Below are 14,666 nucleotides of genomic sequence, written 5' to 3'. Positions count from 1 at the left end.
TACACTCTGTCTTTCTAAATAGCATTGTTTGGAAAGTAACTCAAGTACAAACCAGCCTTGTAAGTCCATTTTAAAAGCAACAAGAAGTCATCCATTCCAGCCCCGCTGAAACAGGCAATGATAGATTATTTTTAAAATATTATCTATTCCTTTGTAGTCAAGGCTATGTAAATTACTACTTCAATGGATTATTTCTCAGTCTCATAGCTAACCTGTTTTGTATCTGAAAGGTTCTAGTTGTGATGATTTGCTGATTTCTTCTTGAACTTAAGGGTAGAGACCAGTTGTATACCACCTGCAAGAGAATCATATTTGGCAATATTAATAAAAGTTAGTGAAAGTGATATGTCTCTGATCTAGGGTTTTATTCTTCTTTATTCTCTCTCCTGTCCATTTAGGAGAAATTTTTGTGAACGGGGCATAACACAAAGCAGCCTAAATTAATTCCACCTGAGTAGATATGTTACAAGCACTCAGGTTGGAGCAAACGCATCCTCATTTCCTCACTCAATCAATGAAGTGAGAAAGACCTCCAGGAGGTGTTCCAGAAAGGAGATGCCAAATCACGCCTTGCATTGACTATAAGGAGCATCTAGGGCAGCTGGGCTCAGAGACAACAATATGGTTCCCTCCCAAAGACTGCCTGGGAAGAAAATGACCAAACACGAGGTACAGATGATGAAAGGCCCAGGAGCAACGTCATACCCCCGGACATTATGAAGAGGACATGGTAGAATTTCAGTAAACAAAATTCTTGTTAGCTGATCTTCTAGCAAAAACAAATAAAAAAATCTTCAGAATATGAACACTTTCTGAAACTTTGCCCATTACTACACATTGGTATTCATGCAAGTTTAGCAAAATATACTTTTTAAATGTAGCTACAGAGATCCTTTTTTTTTAAAGAAGAGGTACTTTAAAAACTTCAAGTCTGGTTAATTGTAGCCTAAATCCTAAGCCTCCATTGACCCTGTATGATACAAAGTGCAGACCAAAAACAACTTAATCAGCCATGGAACATCTGACACAGAGAAATGCCTGAGGAGCATGCAGGCAGGGAAGGTTAATTTGGCCACCTACTCCTTTGCTCATGTCAGGACCACCGCTGGCATGCCCACAACACAGTGCAACTGTGTGCTGGCTGCCTCACAGCAGCACAGGTTACAGCAGTCTCCTCATCACAAGGGTGGTGATTTAAGAGAATAATTGCCATTATGGTATTATTCACCATGCTGAGGAACTAATCTTTTGCTGTAGACTGAGATTGGGTGTAAGCAGGAATACTGATGGCGTTGTTAAGCTGTGCTGTCACTGGTAGAGGCAGGCCATCCTGTCATGTGTACAGAATGAGAGGCAGTTGTTTGTACGACAGTGCCATTTATTAAATGATGAAGCTTATTTTTCAGTGATATACAATGACAGGCTGCAGATATTCCTTCACCAAGTTTTCTGGGACAGAGCAGCAGGAACTTGTTACAAACCACATCAACAATGAGAAAGCCTTAAGAGAAATAAAGCCAATAAATGTGACACATTTAAGAAAATAATTTGCAACAGAATGTGAAAATGTATTTCAGTGAGTGCAAAAAGGCACTTTGCACTTCTTCCTTCCTTCTGACAACTTTTGAAATGTTGCCAATTTTAAACACAAGAACTTCCATGCAAAGTGTCAACCAAGGGGCATAAGTTTTACAAAATTTTAACATAGGAAGCTAAAGGAGGTCTCATAAAGACAAAAGAAAATGTAACTTTATTCTCATTAGAATAAGTTTTCTAATGCTGACATGGACACACTTCACACCAGCAAAAAGCATGGCCACTTAATCCACACAATGGTGATAGAATTATAAGTGATAAAATATGTCTCAGAAAAAATTAAAGAAAAAAAAAGTGAAAGACCATCACCTGTGGCTGGTGTCTCCTCCTTGATCCAGCATCTTCAGTTTGGCTTATTTGTACTACAATGTATTCCTCTGTTTGCTGATCAACTACATCAACTACAAATGGTCCTCCTATGTCTAACTTCAACAGAGCAGAATCACGAAAATCAGTCAGATTCATAGCTGATAATAAAGTTGTTAAGGTGCAAATTCCCAGTAAAAATTAGTATAGGCTGTACAAATTCCAGTAAAAAAAAAATATAGATTAGTTAACTTATATTGAAAAACATATTCTTCAGCCAAAATGCTTAAGAAACTATGAAAAAAAGAAAATAGATGTCTTCTTCCTCACCAAGTAGCACTGTTCCAGATGAGTTTCCTAAGGAAACAGGAAGTTATGGGTTCAGAACAAATACATCTGTCCTTTCCTAGTGACTTTTGAGATCACAAGTGCTTTCAGCTGACACTGTAGATGCACTAAAGCTCCAAAATAGCATATGGAAATATACAGAGAGACAGAGAAGTAAAGCTCTTTAAGTGTTTGTTCTAGATGAAACACTGCATCATTAGCTCAGCAATTTAAATATCATGGAACTTGTACTGGGGAAAACACTGTGGAAGCTCCAACCTTGGGGGAAACTAAACCAGAATCAACATCCTATTCATGGCAGAGGATTTGCTGTTTGGTCAAAATTTTACTCACAATTTTTCAAACATCTGAAAAACATTTTCAAGCTCCTCTCGGTTGGAGTACTCACAGATCAGCACCCTGATCTACTTTTTCTTTCTTTCTCTTTGGGATATCTAGTATGAGGTATGGTCAAACCACATTCCTAGTCTAATATAATTGAGAAATCAGACAACCGTGATCCACAAATCCATTGGAAGTCTGGCTTTGTTAGTCCCAATACATCTAGGACTATTTAAACTTAGTATTGCGATAGTCCACTTCTGGCATGGTTAAGGAAGAAGCATCCCTGGGGGTTTGAGGAAAAGGGAAAGCCTGAGCTTTTAAGGCCTTCACAGTCCATTTGTTACTATAATAGAGCGATATTGTAATTGTTCTGCTCCTATCTGTGACCAGATAGAAAGATAAGGCATCACCACCAAAAAAAAAAAAAAAGGAAAAAAGAATTGATTTTACACATACATGTTCTGTTGAAACAGTGTGACTTAATCACACTGCTTGAGTATCTTGACAGTTTTAACATCTGACATTTAATTGAGCATACTACAAGGAGTGAATTGGTTGCAAAAAATGTACAAGATCATATACCTACCAGAAGAATTTTCCCAGAAAGACCTTTTGTTGGCCACAGAACTCAGTGACTTTAACAGAAGAAAAAATACAGTATAGTTAGAGGGGACTCAGGGCAGTGCTTCCCAGTGAGCCCCAGTAAGGCCATCCATGGTAGACCAGTCTCTAATGGGGAAAACTTTGTGATGTTATGCAGGGCTCTTTCATCTTTAGAAGAGTTGGTGCATCTGTCCACGTTCCCAGCAGGAGAACTGGATCTCGAAAAGAGACATCTGTCACACTAACCCAAAAAAGGCCCTAGTGGATCCAGTAGCAGGTGAGCAGCCAATGCGTTGCAAAGTAATGTAAATGTCACTGCTTAGCACAGTGAACAGAGCAATCACCACCAGTGTCACCCACATACTGTTCATTAAGAATGAACCTCCCAAGCATCTATTTGCTTAAAGGAATTACACAGGAAAGGATAAAAAAGTAACCTCAGAGGCAACAACTCAGGAGACCAACTCCAGTCAGAATTTACATAATGTCCTGGTTTCAGCCAGGGTAGACTTAATTTTCTTCATAGAAGCTAGCATGAGGCTGTGTTTTGGATTTGGGATGAGAAAATGTTGATAAGGTGCTGATGTTTTGAGTTGTTGCTAAGTAGTCAAGGACAGTCCAGCTTCTCGTGCTGGCCTGCCAGCGAGCAGGCTGGGGGTGCACGGGGAGCTGGGAGGGGACACAGCTGGGACAGCTGACCCAGGCTGGCCAAAGAGATATTCCATACCATATAACGTCATGCTCAGTATATAAAGCTGGGACAAAGAAGAAGGAAGGGGTGGAGGGACGTTCGGAGTTATGGCGTCTGTCTTCCCAAGAAACCATTACACGTGACGGAGCCCTGCTTCCCTGGAGATGGCTGAACACCTGCCTGCCCATGGGGAGTGGTGAACAAATTCCTTGTTTTGCTTTGCTTGCATGCACGGCTTTTGCTTTACTTATTAAACTGTCTTTACCTCAAACCATGAGTTTCCTCACTTTTACTCTTCCGATTCTCTCCCCCGTCCCACCGTGGGGGAGTGAACGAGCGGTTGCGTGGTGCGTAGTTGCCGGCTGGGGCTAAACCACGACACACACACAGAGCCCTTAGCAAGTGTAAATACAAATTACAACAGTTCTCTTCTAGTTCTGAAGGTTTTAAGTGTGATTTGGCATCATAGGTTTTCTGTGTCCTAATTATTACATAATATTAGTCTCAACTGGAGCTATAGCACACCTTTAACTAGAGACATTAATTATACTTTCTAAAAGGTTTGCTGACCTGAAGTCATTAACCCAATGACTTGGGACAGCTCTTGACAGTCTGGCTTTTGTTAGGAGTGTAGCCAGTAATTTATGTCTTGAAAAGCTTCAGGTGCATATAATTATGGCAGCTTCCTTTTAAGCAATACTTTTAAGATAAATCCTGTAATTACCTAGCTGACACATTCAGGTGCTATTATAAAGGATGTTTAAAATTAAAGGGGAAAAACATTAAACGTTATTTTCAAGAAGAGTGGTTCCTTCCTTCTTTTCCTATAAGGATACTTCAAAAGTTTTTCCGTTCCTTTCTGTGCTTTTATAAAACCATCAGAAAGAGCCCTAGCAAAACAAGTTCTCCTTTGACTGCAAGTGGAACTGAACATCATTCACCAGTCTGCAGTAAGGCTCTGAAATCCCATCAGAGTTACCTTTTCTCCAAACAGTATTTAGAGACTCTGTCATAATTCCATTGTTAGACTGAAACAAATCACAGCCTTTATGAAAAATGGAATCAAAATAAACCAGAAGAAAACTTCAGCCACACTTATATGAATCAAAATGTGATTTTTTTTATCAAGCTGCTCTTCAGAATATTTTTGTTCTGCCTTATCTTGGTTTTATATTTCCCTTAAATTGCCAGAATGTGATCTTGTCTATATTTTAATCATTCAGATGTGACTAACTTTTGGGAAAACTATCTTTTTACCTCTAATATCCCCTTTTATTGTGGAATTTAGCCATGCTGGGACTGTTCGCTTTTCTGAACTTTTTTTGTAACGTGGCCTCCAGTGTGTGCCTTTAAAGCAAAAAATCTCCCTGAGAAGATTTACAGCCAGAGTTGTTATTTTTTTATTTCACTTCAGCTAAGCTGCCTCATCTTTATGTAGTTCCATTCTTGAAGTTATATTACTGCTGTGAATTATACTGTCAAGGAATTTTGGTTTGTGTATGCTTTGTGCACCATCACACAGTGATGATCTTGGTTTTCTGACTAGCTGCTCCTAGAAGGTATTGAAGGATGTGCAAGAGTCACCTCATGTCACTTTACTTTTTTGTAGCGATGTAGACAACATGACGGATGCAGTGGCTAAACATTTTCATCGGTATTCCTTCACCAGAGTTTATAATTCTGTACTGCAGACATTTGCATCTGAGTTGATTATTCCCTTAAAATCAGTGAGAAGAGGGCATTTTTAAGATGGAATTCATTGCTTCATTTTAGACCACCACACAAAGATGAGAGGAATCACTCATGAGAAGCATCAGTTCTCTCCGTTAACCATAAAGAGAGCCTAGGATGACTAACTCAGGTATAGCTGAGATCAGTCACTCCCTAGCTACTGTGTCCCTGCTCTACCCTCCATCATGCCATTAAGTCAGTATGTACAAAGCCAGTTGAAAAGCCACGATTGACAGAGATTCTCTGTTATATTTGCATGCAGACTTTATGCTTTCTCTAACATCTACTTTTATCACCTGCTCTGCTTACTGTAAAACATGCCTTGAGAATACTATGTCTATTGATTATTTTTCACCAAGTTTCTGAGGTGCTTATATACTATTGATCCCGATTTATGACCAGGTCACTCATGCTAGTTTCTCTAGGATATTACCACTTTAAAGAGGGTATTTTGCCTGGGTCTTAGCATCTATTGTTACATGTTGTCCTCAACTGAGGTTATTTCTGCAGCACTCTTTGCAGATTTCTCTTTTGATGTCCTATCCCTGTTTGTAGATCAAGAGGTTGTTTTCACATCATCCCTTCACAATATACCAAGTTGAACCACATGCTTTCCTATACTTATTGGTTTCCTCATCTGAAGCATGCTCCATAACTTTTTTCTCCTTTTTGGAGTGTCAGCAATCTGGTTCCATTTTTGTCTACATTGGATCCATCCTTTCTCTCTGTGCTACATCAGTTCTAGAAATTTTGTGAGTCTTTAATAAACTCTCTTTTCTACAGCATTTTCTCAATGGTGCTTTCAGATTCTGCTTCTTTGCCTGCCTCTGCATGTGGTCCTGGTCTTCATTCATGTACTTAGCAGCTTGAACATTGTCTGCAGGCCAAAATGCTTAGTACGTTTTTCCAACAGCATCAACAAACACAAATGATTTTTAAATGTGTTCTGCAAGGGAAAATGGTGGAGGAGGGTCTGACAGTAGAGAACTAGAGTTACAAGATTTAAAAAAAAAAAAAAAATCAAAGGGGAAAAAGAACTAAAGGGATTAGAGAGATTGTTTCATTCATTAATTTAATATATGCTCCCTGGGAGAAGAACCCATTTTTAGGACCTCCATGGAAGCTGAAAAGTCTGCTAAAATCTGACTACATCCTTTGCCTCACAGTCTTTCTATATGTACCTGTGGTTCATGGAGTGAGAAAGGAGATTTTCAGTGTCTCTAATGGTCATGGTATGATTACAAGTTTTCCTAGTAACCTTCTTCCTCCATGATTAACACAGTTACACCAATCATTCAAACTCATGCAACTTCAGCAAGAAATTTGGTAATAAAGTCAGCACATTTACCCATCTTATGTCTGCTCAGCCTCCCCATCAATGTCCATATGTGGAATTGTTCTAAACAGTTCCACTGAATCCAAATGAAATTAAAGTCTTGCCTATGATGTAAATTTCAACATATCATTGTTACTGAGCTACATCTTCTACTTTCTGAATTTGAGATCTCAGTCCTGGACTGGATGTGATGAAGTCTCTCAGAGTTACTGAGTAGGGAGATAAGTCAGCAAAAATGGCCACTGACTAGTCAATTTGACATCTCTGGTTGGTCTGATTTGGACTGACTGGAGATCCGTTCAGCCATGACTTGAGATGCTGTATTTTCATTAAGTTTTGTTTTGCATGTAAAGAGCAACTGAGTATGGAACCCTTCACACTGGCTGCTGTGCAAATACATACCCTGCAAAAAGTCAGCCCTTGCTCCAAAATTTTTACTGAGGAGATATTAAACATTTAAAGCAAACAATCAGATCAGGACTGAAAGGCTTTAAAATATATTTCTAGAAATGCAAGATCCTTGGCCAGACTCAGAAAGAATTCACAATCCACTCTCCAGTTACTATCAGGTTTCAGGTCCAAGAAAAGGAAGTTCTGACAATCAGTCTGAAAAAGGAAAATGGAATTGCTTCACCTAGACTGATCTAACTTTCCCTCTCCTCTAACAGGAACTGACACAAGTACAGAGGCTGAGAGGGAGGCAGACAAGATTGTGATTTAAACACTTGTCAAGGACAGAGTAAAGATGGAAATTCACAGCTCAACGAGGTAGATGTGAGACCCATTGCACAGAAATGTGCTGGAAGAAGATTTACCTTTTCTTGCAAAATGAAAATGTTTCCACTATTGAGAAGTGCAGAAATAGCAATAATTGTATCAGATACACTGAAAGAAAAGAAGGTACTGTATCAGGGAGACAGACACTTCTTTACATGACAGTGAGGTAGCATAGAGTTTGATTGCATAATTCCCTAACAGCATCCATGAATCCCCATTACTTTTTAATTTCATAAAGCCTAGTTCAATTCAAAAAGTTAGTGCACAGTTCTGCCTCAGTTGTCCCCCGTTGCTGGAGAAAATTTTAAAATTTTGCTTAGATCAGAGCAGAAGTTACTAGAAACAGAGGAACAAACGTGGAGTATATTTAGCATTTCAGAAGATTCTTAAGTCTGAAAACCTATGTAACCTGTGGAGAAGAACAGGAATACCTCTCATTCACTCTTTGGTCAACCAGTTAATGGAGAGAAGTTACCTAAGATTTGAATGGCCAAACAGTTACAGAAAATAAAACTGTTCATGTCTTAGAATAGGTGCATGTAACTAAACTAAGAAATGCTGGAATTTATTCAGACTCTATATCTCTTCTATTTTTATAAACTACTTTCCAAAGGCACATCATATTATTAATTATTGATGCTCCCCACTTAACATACAGCCTTTGAGCAAAAGATCTGAAAATGCTTCACACATGTACATCAGTAAGGGTATTGAATCTTGCTTCCTGCAGAAAAGCGTCCTCTAGCAAGGCTTCAGTATAAACTTACTTCCTTCTGGTATTAGAGCGCTGACTGTTAGAATTTATAAGCCAATAAATCCCAAGTGTTGTCAAAAAGGAACGATATTACCACTACTTTGAAAAACTGTACTAAATCCACTGAATTTGTAGCTGGTGCCAATAGGGAAATCAATATTTAAAAAAAAAAAAAGAACAACTTCACAGACTCAAAAACCTCCTCTTAATTCACAGGAGGCAAGATCTGGTTTTCAGAAAATGCAGCCAACACACCTCAGTGCTACATGTCAAGTTTGCACCCATGGGGACAGGCAAAGCAACAGGAGATACAAGTGGGCTAATAAAAAAGAAGATAATGGGAAGAAAAACAGCTAGAGTAAATCCAAACAAGAGATAAAGGTATAGAAACAGAAACAAGTGGGAACTAGAGCAAGTGGAAAAGTGATAAAGAGATGTCATATGAAAAGCAGGTCACCCCCATGCTAGCTGGTCTCTCCCACCAGCAGAGACAGAAAGTCCTGCCTCTGAGTGAGCCTGAGGTCTAGTGGGCATGGCAGAAAAACCACAGATATCTAAGTGACACCAGGATGACAAAGGATATGAAGTCCAAAGGGGATCGTTTGATTTGGTTTTTAAAAACATTTCAAACTTTTTTTTATTTTTCTAGTGTATGCAGACACATTGTATGCATGAGCACACACTCGTAACACACACATCAATGTGTATGAGTATTTCTGGAAAAAAGTAGAAAATGAGAGGAAGGAATTTAAAAAAAGAAGAAAATTATATAGTGGTTGGTACCTGTTCAATACTTCTTAACAGCTTTCGAGGCATAAGCAAGAGGTGAAGAGTGTTCATTTGCATAATTTGGCATATGAGCTAACAGACTTATTTTCCACCCAAAGCAGTCTCATATAATAACCTCTAAGGATTTTGCGACAAGGACTACTGCAGCACACCTCCCAGCCTACCATGAAATTCTTTTAGACATTCAGAGAGTAGCACATAACATCCATTGGGAATACTGCAGTCTATCAGCCAGCATAGATCACGTCTTCAACACTGCTGTGCAAATGGCTAATGTTATCCAACCCTAGCCAAAAAGATGAATTCTTTCTTCACTGTGCAACAAAGTGGAGAACAACCATGTAAGCTTACTTCTGCACAAATGAAGACCAGCAGCATCGGTGAGATGACATTCAAAATTACTTGTCATTTTCCAAACTGCATTTAAAAATGCAATCTTTCTCCTTGACCCTTCTGCTTGAATTACCATATTACCTTGAAAATGAAGCATGGCTTTCTGGATTGCTTGCCTCTCACATATTTTTCCCCAGCTCAGTGACCTCAGGTAGGGGACAGAACATCCAGTTTTCAACATGCATGACAAACTAAGAAGCTTCATCTCCAGGTTTGTCAAGTAAGAAAGGGAAACACTATATTTTGACTGTCTGACAGTTATTTGGCTCAAAGCATCCTGATGTGATAGGTAAAATGTGAAATATAGGAACAGTTGTTTATGCACAAATCCTAGTCCCACCAGCACTTCCCCGAAACAAACAAAAAGAATAACTGGTTGCAGCATCAATGTGTACAATGCAGCAGCTATGGTTCCAACCCAAGGTCTGTGGAAAGAGAAGAAATCCTCAAGCTACACCATGAGTTGACTAAAACTTCAACTAAAGACTCGCTGCCAGTACACCCTCATTTGGCAGACTGGGCCATGACACCCTGGTGCTGTTCAACACTACAGATATATAGGAGCTTTCAACAAGAGTTTCAAGGAGGACAAAAGTATTGATGTGAACAGGACATGGATGGGAGTTTACGGTTGAAGTTGTCACTGGTCCTACTAAATGTTCACTTGCTTTCCTCCAAAAGGCAATCTCAACTTTTAATTATAAAGGGTTCTCAAGGACTAACTTTTTCTTCCTCATTTACCCTACTAATTATTGTGTTATATTGTGTCATTATTGGTGACAGTGAGAATGCGAATAATCAAATCTATTTAAAATGGACTCTCCCTATTCAAAGCCATGGAACTGCCCAGTTGAACAGGAAAAATTAGCACTTCAAAAATTAAATCCTACCACACCTTTTCAAAACAAGAGACCTCCCAGGAGCTTATGAAATAGGTCTGTAGGTGAATCATGTTTTAATACTAGTCAAGCATATTGCGGACCAGACTGATTAAACTAGAAATATAGTGGGAACAAGAAATGTAATTTATTTTGAAAAGTTTTTGTATGTTTATTAACTGAACGTTCATCCCTCAAAGACTTTTCACATTCAGGTCTGCATTCACCTGTGATGAATCTTTTTTTGGGGGGGTTATTCTATTGTTTATTCTTGTGAACAGTTTCTTGGCAACCTGTGGACTTAAATTCATTATTGAGCAATTTTACATGGAAAATTTGTAAAGGAATCCACACCTCCACTAAAAAATATCTACACATCTACAAATCTATACATAAGGCTGGACTAAGCTATTCTGGAAACGTATCCATGAAGGTTTCCTGCTTTTGAAGGAGTTCACTGGGTAACATCATGGCCCAAGTACACACTACAGATATGTTACAGATGACAGTATACATCTGTGCTCTGGGGTGCAGTTGCTGCAGCCAGGCGCACGTCCTAGCTATGGTCCCAGGGATTTGCTGGGCCTTGATCCCACTGGGTCTGCAGCCCAGTTGCACACTCTTGGCTTCATGCAGAGGCTGGACACAAGGACTGGATGGGCACCACAAGGCACCCCAGACAGGTGCCATTCAGTACGACTTGGATAGGGAGCACGACTGTGGCCTCTGCCAAAGGACAAGTCTAAGGCTCTGAGGGCACCCAGTCCTCTCAGGATATAAGACAGAAAACACCCATCCATTCAACCAGTTTATCAATGAAACTTCAGTCTGGGGTTGGTGGTTTGTTTTGGGGTTTTTTCAGTGAAAAAAGGATACAGAAACTTTCCAGAGGTGATACAGCCAACATCTGCCAGGACACACCTTGATCTGGATAAATGCCAAATAAAATCTAGGGCAAGGATAAAAAAACATTCATTATAACACAAAAACTGAAAAAATACCTGTTGAGCCTATCTCAAATACTTAAACAAGACTCTTTCAAACTGTACATTAAATTGTAATATTGCTTTCAGTATTTTCAGGTATGTTTCCACCACAGCTGAAAAGCAGCCCTGGGATACTTAACAAGGATGAGTAATATTCCTTCTATAAACTTATTGCCAAAGTCTCATATTCGATGTATTTTATCCAAGTGTCTCTTAGGACAAAGTTGTATCTTAAGGCTCTATCTAGAAAGCAACATCCACATCTGAGGAAATACAGAGTGTCATCTATTTTGTCTTTGATACAGAAGCCCTGCTAGCCAAAGAAGAGTTCCTCATAGCAGTTAAAAGGATAAACTCCAGCTTTTTGAAATGTTTCTCAAGTTTTGCAGTCTAAGATCTTGCTGATTTTGAAGATTTTGGAGGAGAGGGCAGTACTCCGGCAGCCCCAGTAGGCCGCTGCCTACGTCCCCGTGGCCTTCTGCCTTTCACACCATGGAGTGCTGCCATTGCTGGTGCATCCTCCCCAGCACGGCTTTTCCTATGAACATTCCTCAAATGTTAGCCAGTATCTAATGACCCATCCTAAATTCAACAAGCAACTGTAAAGGACATACAAATCTGAGTTTAAGCTGCCTCCTCAAACTCAACTCCTTACCCTACCATATTGTCCAGGATGGTGGTTAGTGCACCAAACAGTGGTCTGATTAGGCATGAAGCCCTGCATAATATTTTCATTTTTTGCCACCTTGCCCCCACTCTCGAGACATTTTTTATTAGCTAAGACCAAATATCACACCTTATTTTGAACAAATTCTAAGGAAATGGGAGCCGGGGGAAGATTGCAAATTCAATACTTACAGAGCAGACAACTACAAAGATAAAAAGGCCTGAAACTTTTAGGAATTTTAGACAGCATCTGAAATGTAAGAAACATGTATTTACTGGATGGCTAGTTTAAAACAAATCTTTTCTGTTCTCTTAATAGCTCTGACATTTCAGAAGCATCATGGTAAGCACTTATGGGTGATAATATATCACATCAGAGTATGGACACCACAATGCAGGGTCAGCAGGGGCTTGGGAACTTGGGAAGCCTCGGTGACTGTAAGGGCTCCTGCCCCAGGTCTGCTGCCAGCTGGGTCTCATTGCATGGGAAGGAGGTTTTACCCCTTGGGAAAGCCGAGGGAAGGCTGCAGCATGAGCTGGTGGCTGGGACCTGGAGCCACTTCTCCACTGCTACTGCAGGCCCCCGGCAGACCCAAAGCCCCATCAACTTGCCCTGGTCTCTCCCAGGGAGCCAAAGGAGCCTTGCCACTGCAGGGATGTGGCATGGCCGAGCAGAAAGCACAGCTTGTTGCATAGAGGGGTGGTGCCAATGAATGACTTCCTCAAAACTGGATTTCTAATATACATCCTGAAAGGTATTGGGAAAAGGCAGTTTTGAGATGAGAACAAGCTTTAAGAATCTCTGGGTTTTAATAATGTCTCTTTAAACCAAATATACTTCATGAGCATCTCCAGATAAAACAACTAGCAAAACTAGACATGTTTTCCATAGCACATCTGTGCCCTTTGAAGGAATGCCCAAATCTGGAGATGTGATGCCACCAAATCTTCTGAAGTGTCAGAGCTTACTACTGAGTTATGCAAGAATAACTCTAAATTAAAATGTAGATGTTGAAAATGCATGCTCTCAAGTAAGAAAACTTGAGATTTAGCACTTTTAAATTACCATTTTTTTAATCTTACCATAGAACCAACTCTTAACTAATTATTTTCTGGCTGCCCATCAGTATGTTACACAGCTATCTTAACTTACAGAACTCTTTTTGGTGATTTGCCCTTATTACATCTTTTCATTAAATCAAAGACATTGATGTTCTTATTCCATTTTTTCAAAAGTAAACATTCAAACGGCTTTTCTGACAGAATGACAAATGTAAGGTTTGATTTAAGCCTAATGACAAGCAAGAAGGAAAACATTTCAAGTTACTAGGATAATTAGTTGAGAAGGGAACTGCAATAAATAGCTGCATTGACAGATGCTACAGAACAAAATATTAAAGCAGAGGAGTCTGAAGAGAGTCAGAAATAATTTTAATCACAGTGGAAATAAGTCCCTAAATCAAGTTCATTGACTGAAAGCAACATAAGTGACTGGAGACCTATTTTTGAAAAACAAAACATTGTTTTCCAAAGACCTCTTACTCTTTAGAATTCTCCAAACAGGCAGCCAAAAAAAAAAAAAAAAAGGCAGCTAACAAAAATATGTTGCCACAGACAAACTGGTACAAAGGGGCTACAATATCCTATGAAAAACAAGTGGTAGCACGTTTACACAAACTTTGCACAGCATACAAATCTAGAGAATGCAGAGGAAGAGGGGAAGGAAGCCAGTTAGGTGGCTTCTTCCAGAAATGCCAGGTAGCCCTGCTCTACTGAAAAACAAGGTGGCAGGGAGGGGGAAGACGATAATAGAGGCTTGAAAAGAGAGGAATGACAGCAAAAGCCATTATCAGCACTTTATAACTGATAACATCTTTTGGTACCGTGTGATTTATGGAAAATACCTAGTGCCAGCTTAGTCATGCATCATCTATCCTGCTTGTCTATTGTTCCCAGTCTCTACATTACAGTTCTGTTCTGGTATTTTTGAGAATTTATTATGTTATGAATTACTAAAGCCCAGTCCAAATTGGTTCCGTTTTAATGTACTTGATATTTTCTGTTTGTACTTTGAAATTGTCATTTCTAATAATAATAATATTTCAAATTATTATTGAAACAAGAAACAGCAATAACTCGATTTTAAGACATAAGAGAAATCAAAAAACATTAATTAAGCCTTTATAAATTCATAACCACTTGTCTGCAAATAACAGAAATTCATCTAAAGGACCTGGCAAGATATAATATAAAAGCTTTTGGAAATGGTTATTTTATTAAATGTAGAATTTAGAAGGCTCCTTTCCTTCCATCTGTTTGTTTTCATGGTATTTTGTACTAGGGAAGCAGCGTTTTTAACAGCTTACAGTTGAGAAGTGATCAGCCTTTGACTCGCCCATGGTTCACAATCTGTCTCTTCCTACAGTCCTAATCTGGCACAGTGATGCAAGTACAAACCCTATGGCAAATCCCATGCCGATATATGCTT

At 39.3% G+C, this 14,666-nt stretch overlaps 1 protein-coding gene across 1 annotated transcript in view; it reads right to left on the bottom strand.

The window, feature by feature from the left end:
• Positions 1 to 14,666, bottom strand: part of OCA2 (OCA2 melanosomal transmembrane protein) — a gene marked incomplete at both ends in the record, with an annotated part of 180,251 nt that overhangs the window by 139,499 nt on the left and 26,086 nt on the right. Inside the window, 4 exons of the mRNA XM_082004815.1 lie at positions 213 to 295; positions 1,906 to 2,063; positions 11,403 to 11,475; positions 12,371 to 12,428. Of these exons, the coding sequence (XP_081860941.1) occupies positions 213 to 295; positions 1,906 to 2,063; positions 11,403 to 11,475; positions 12,371 to 12,428 (372 nt within the window). The remainder of the gene's footprint in view (positions 1 to 212; positions 296 to 1,905; positions 2,064 to 11,402; positions 11,476 to 12,370; positions 12,429 to 14,666) is intronic.

The sequence above is a fragment of the Phaethon aethereus genome, assembly GCF_964289735.1.
Source record: "Phaethon aethereus genome assembly, chromosome: 1".
Classification (NCBI taxonomy): Eukaryota; Metazoa; Chordata; class Aves; order Phaethontiformes; family Phaethontidae; genus Phaethon; species Phaethon aethereus.
The sequence above is the reverse complement of the archived record's forward strand: the minus strand, read 5'-3'. Positions and strand labels throughout refer to the sequence as shown.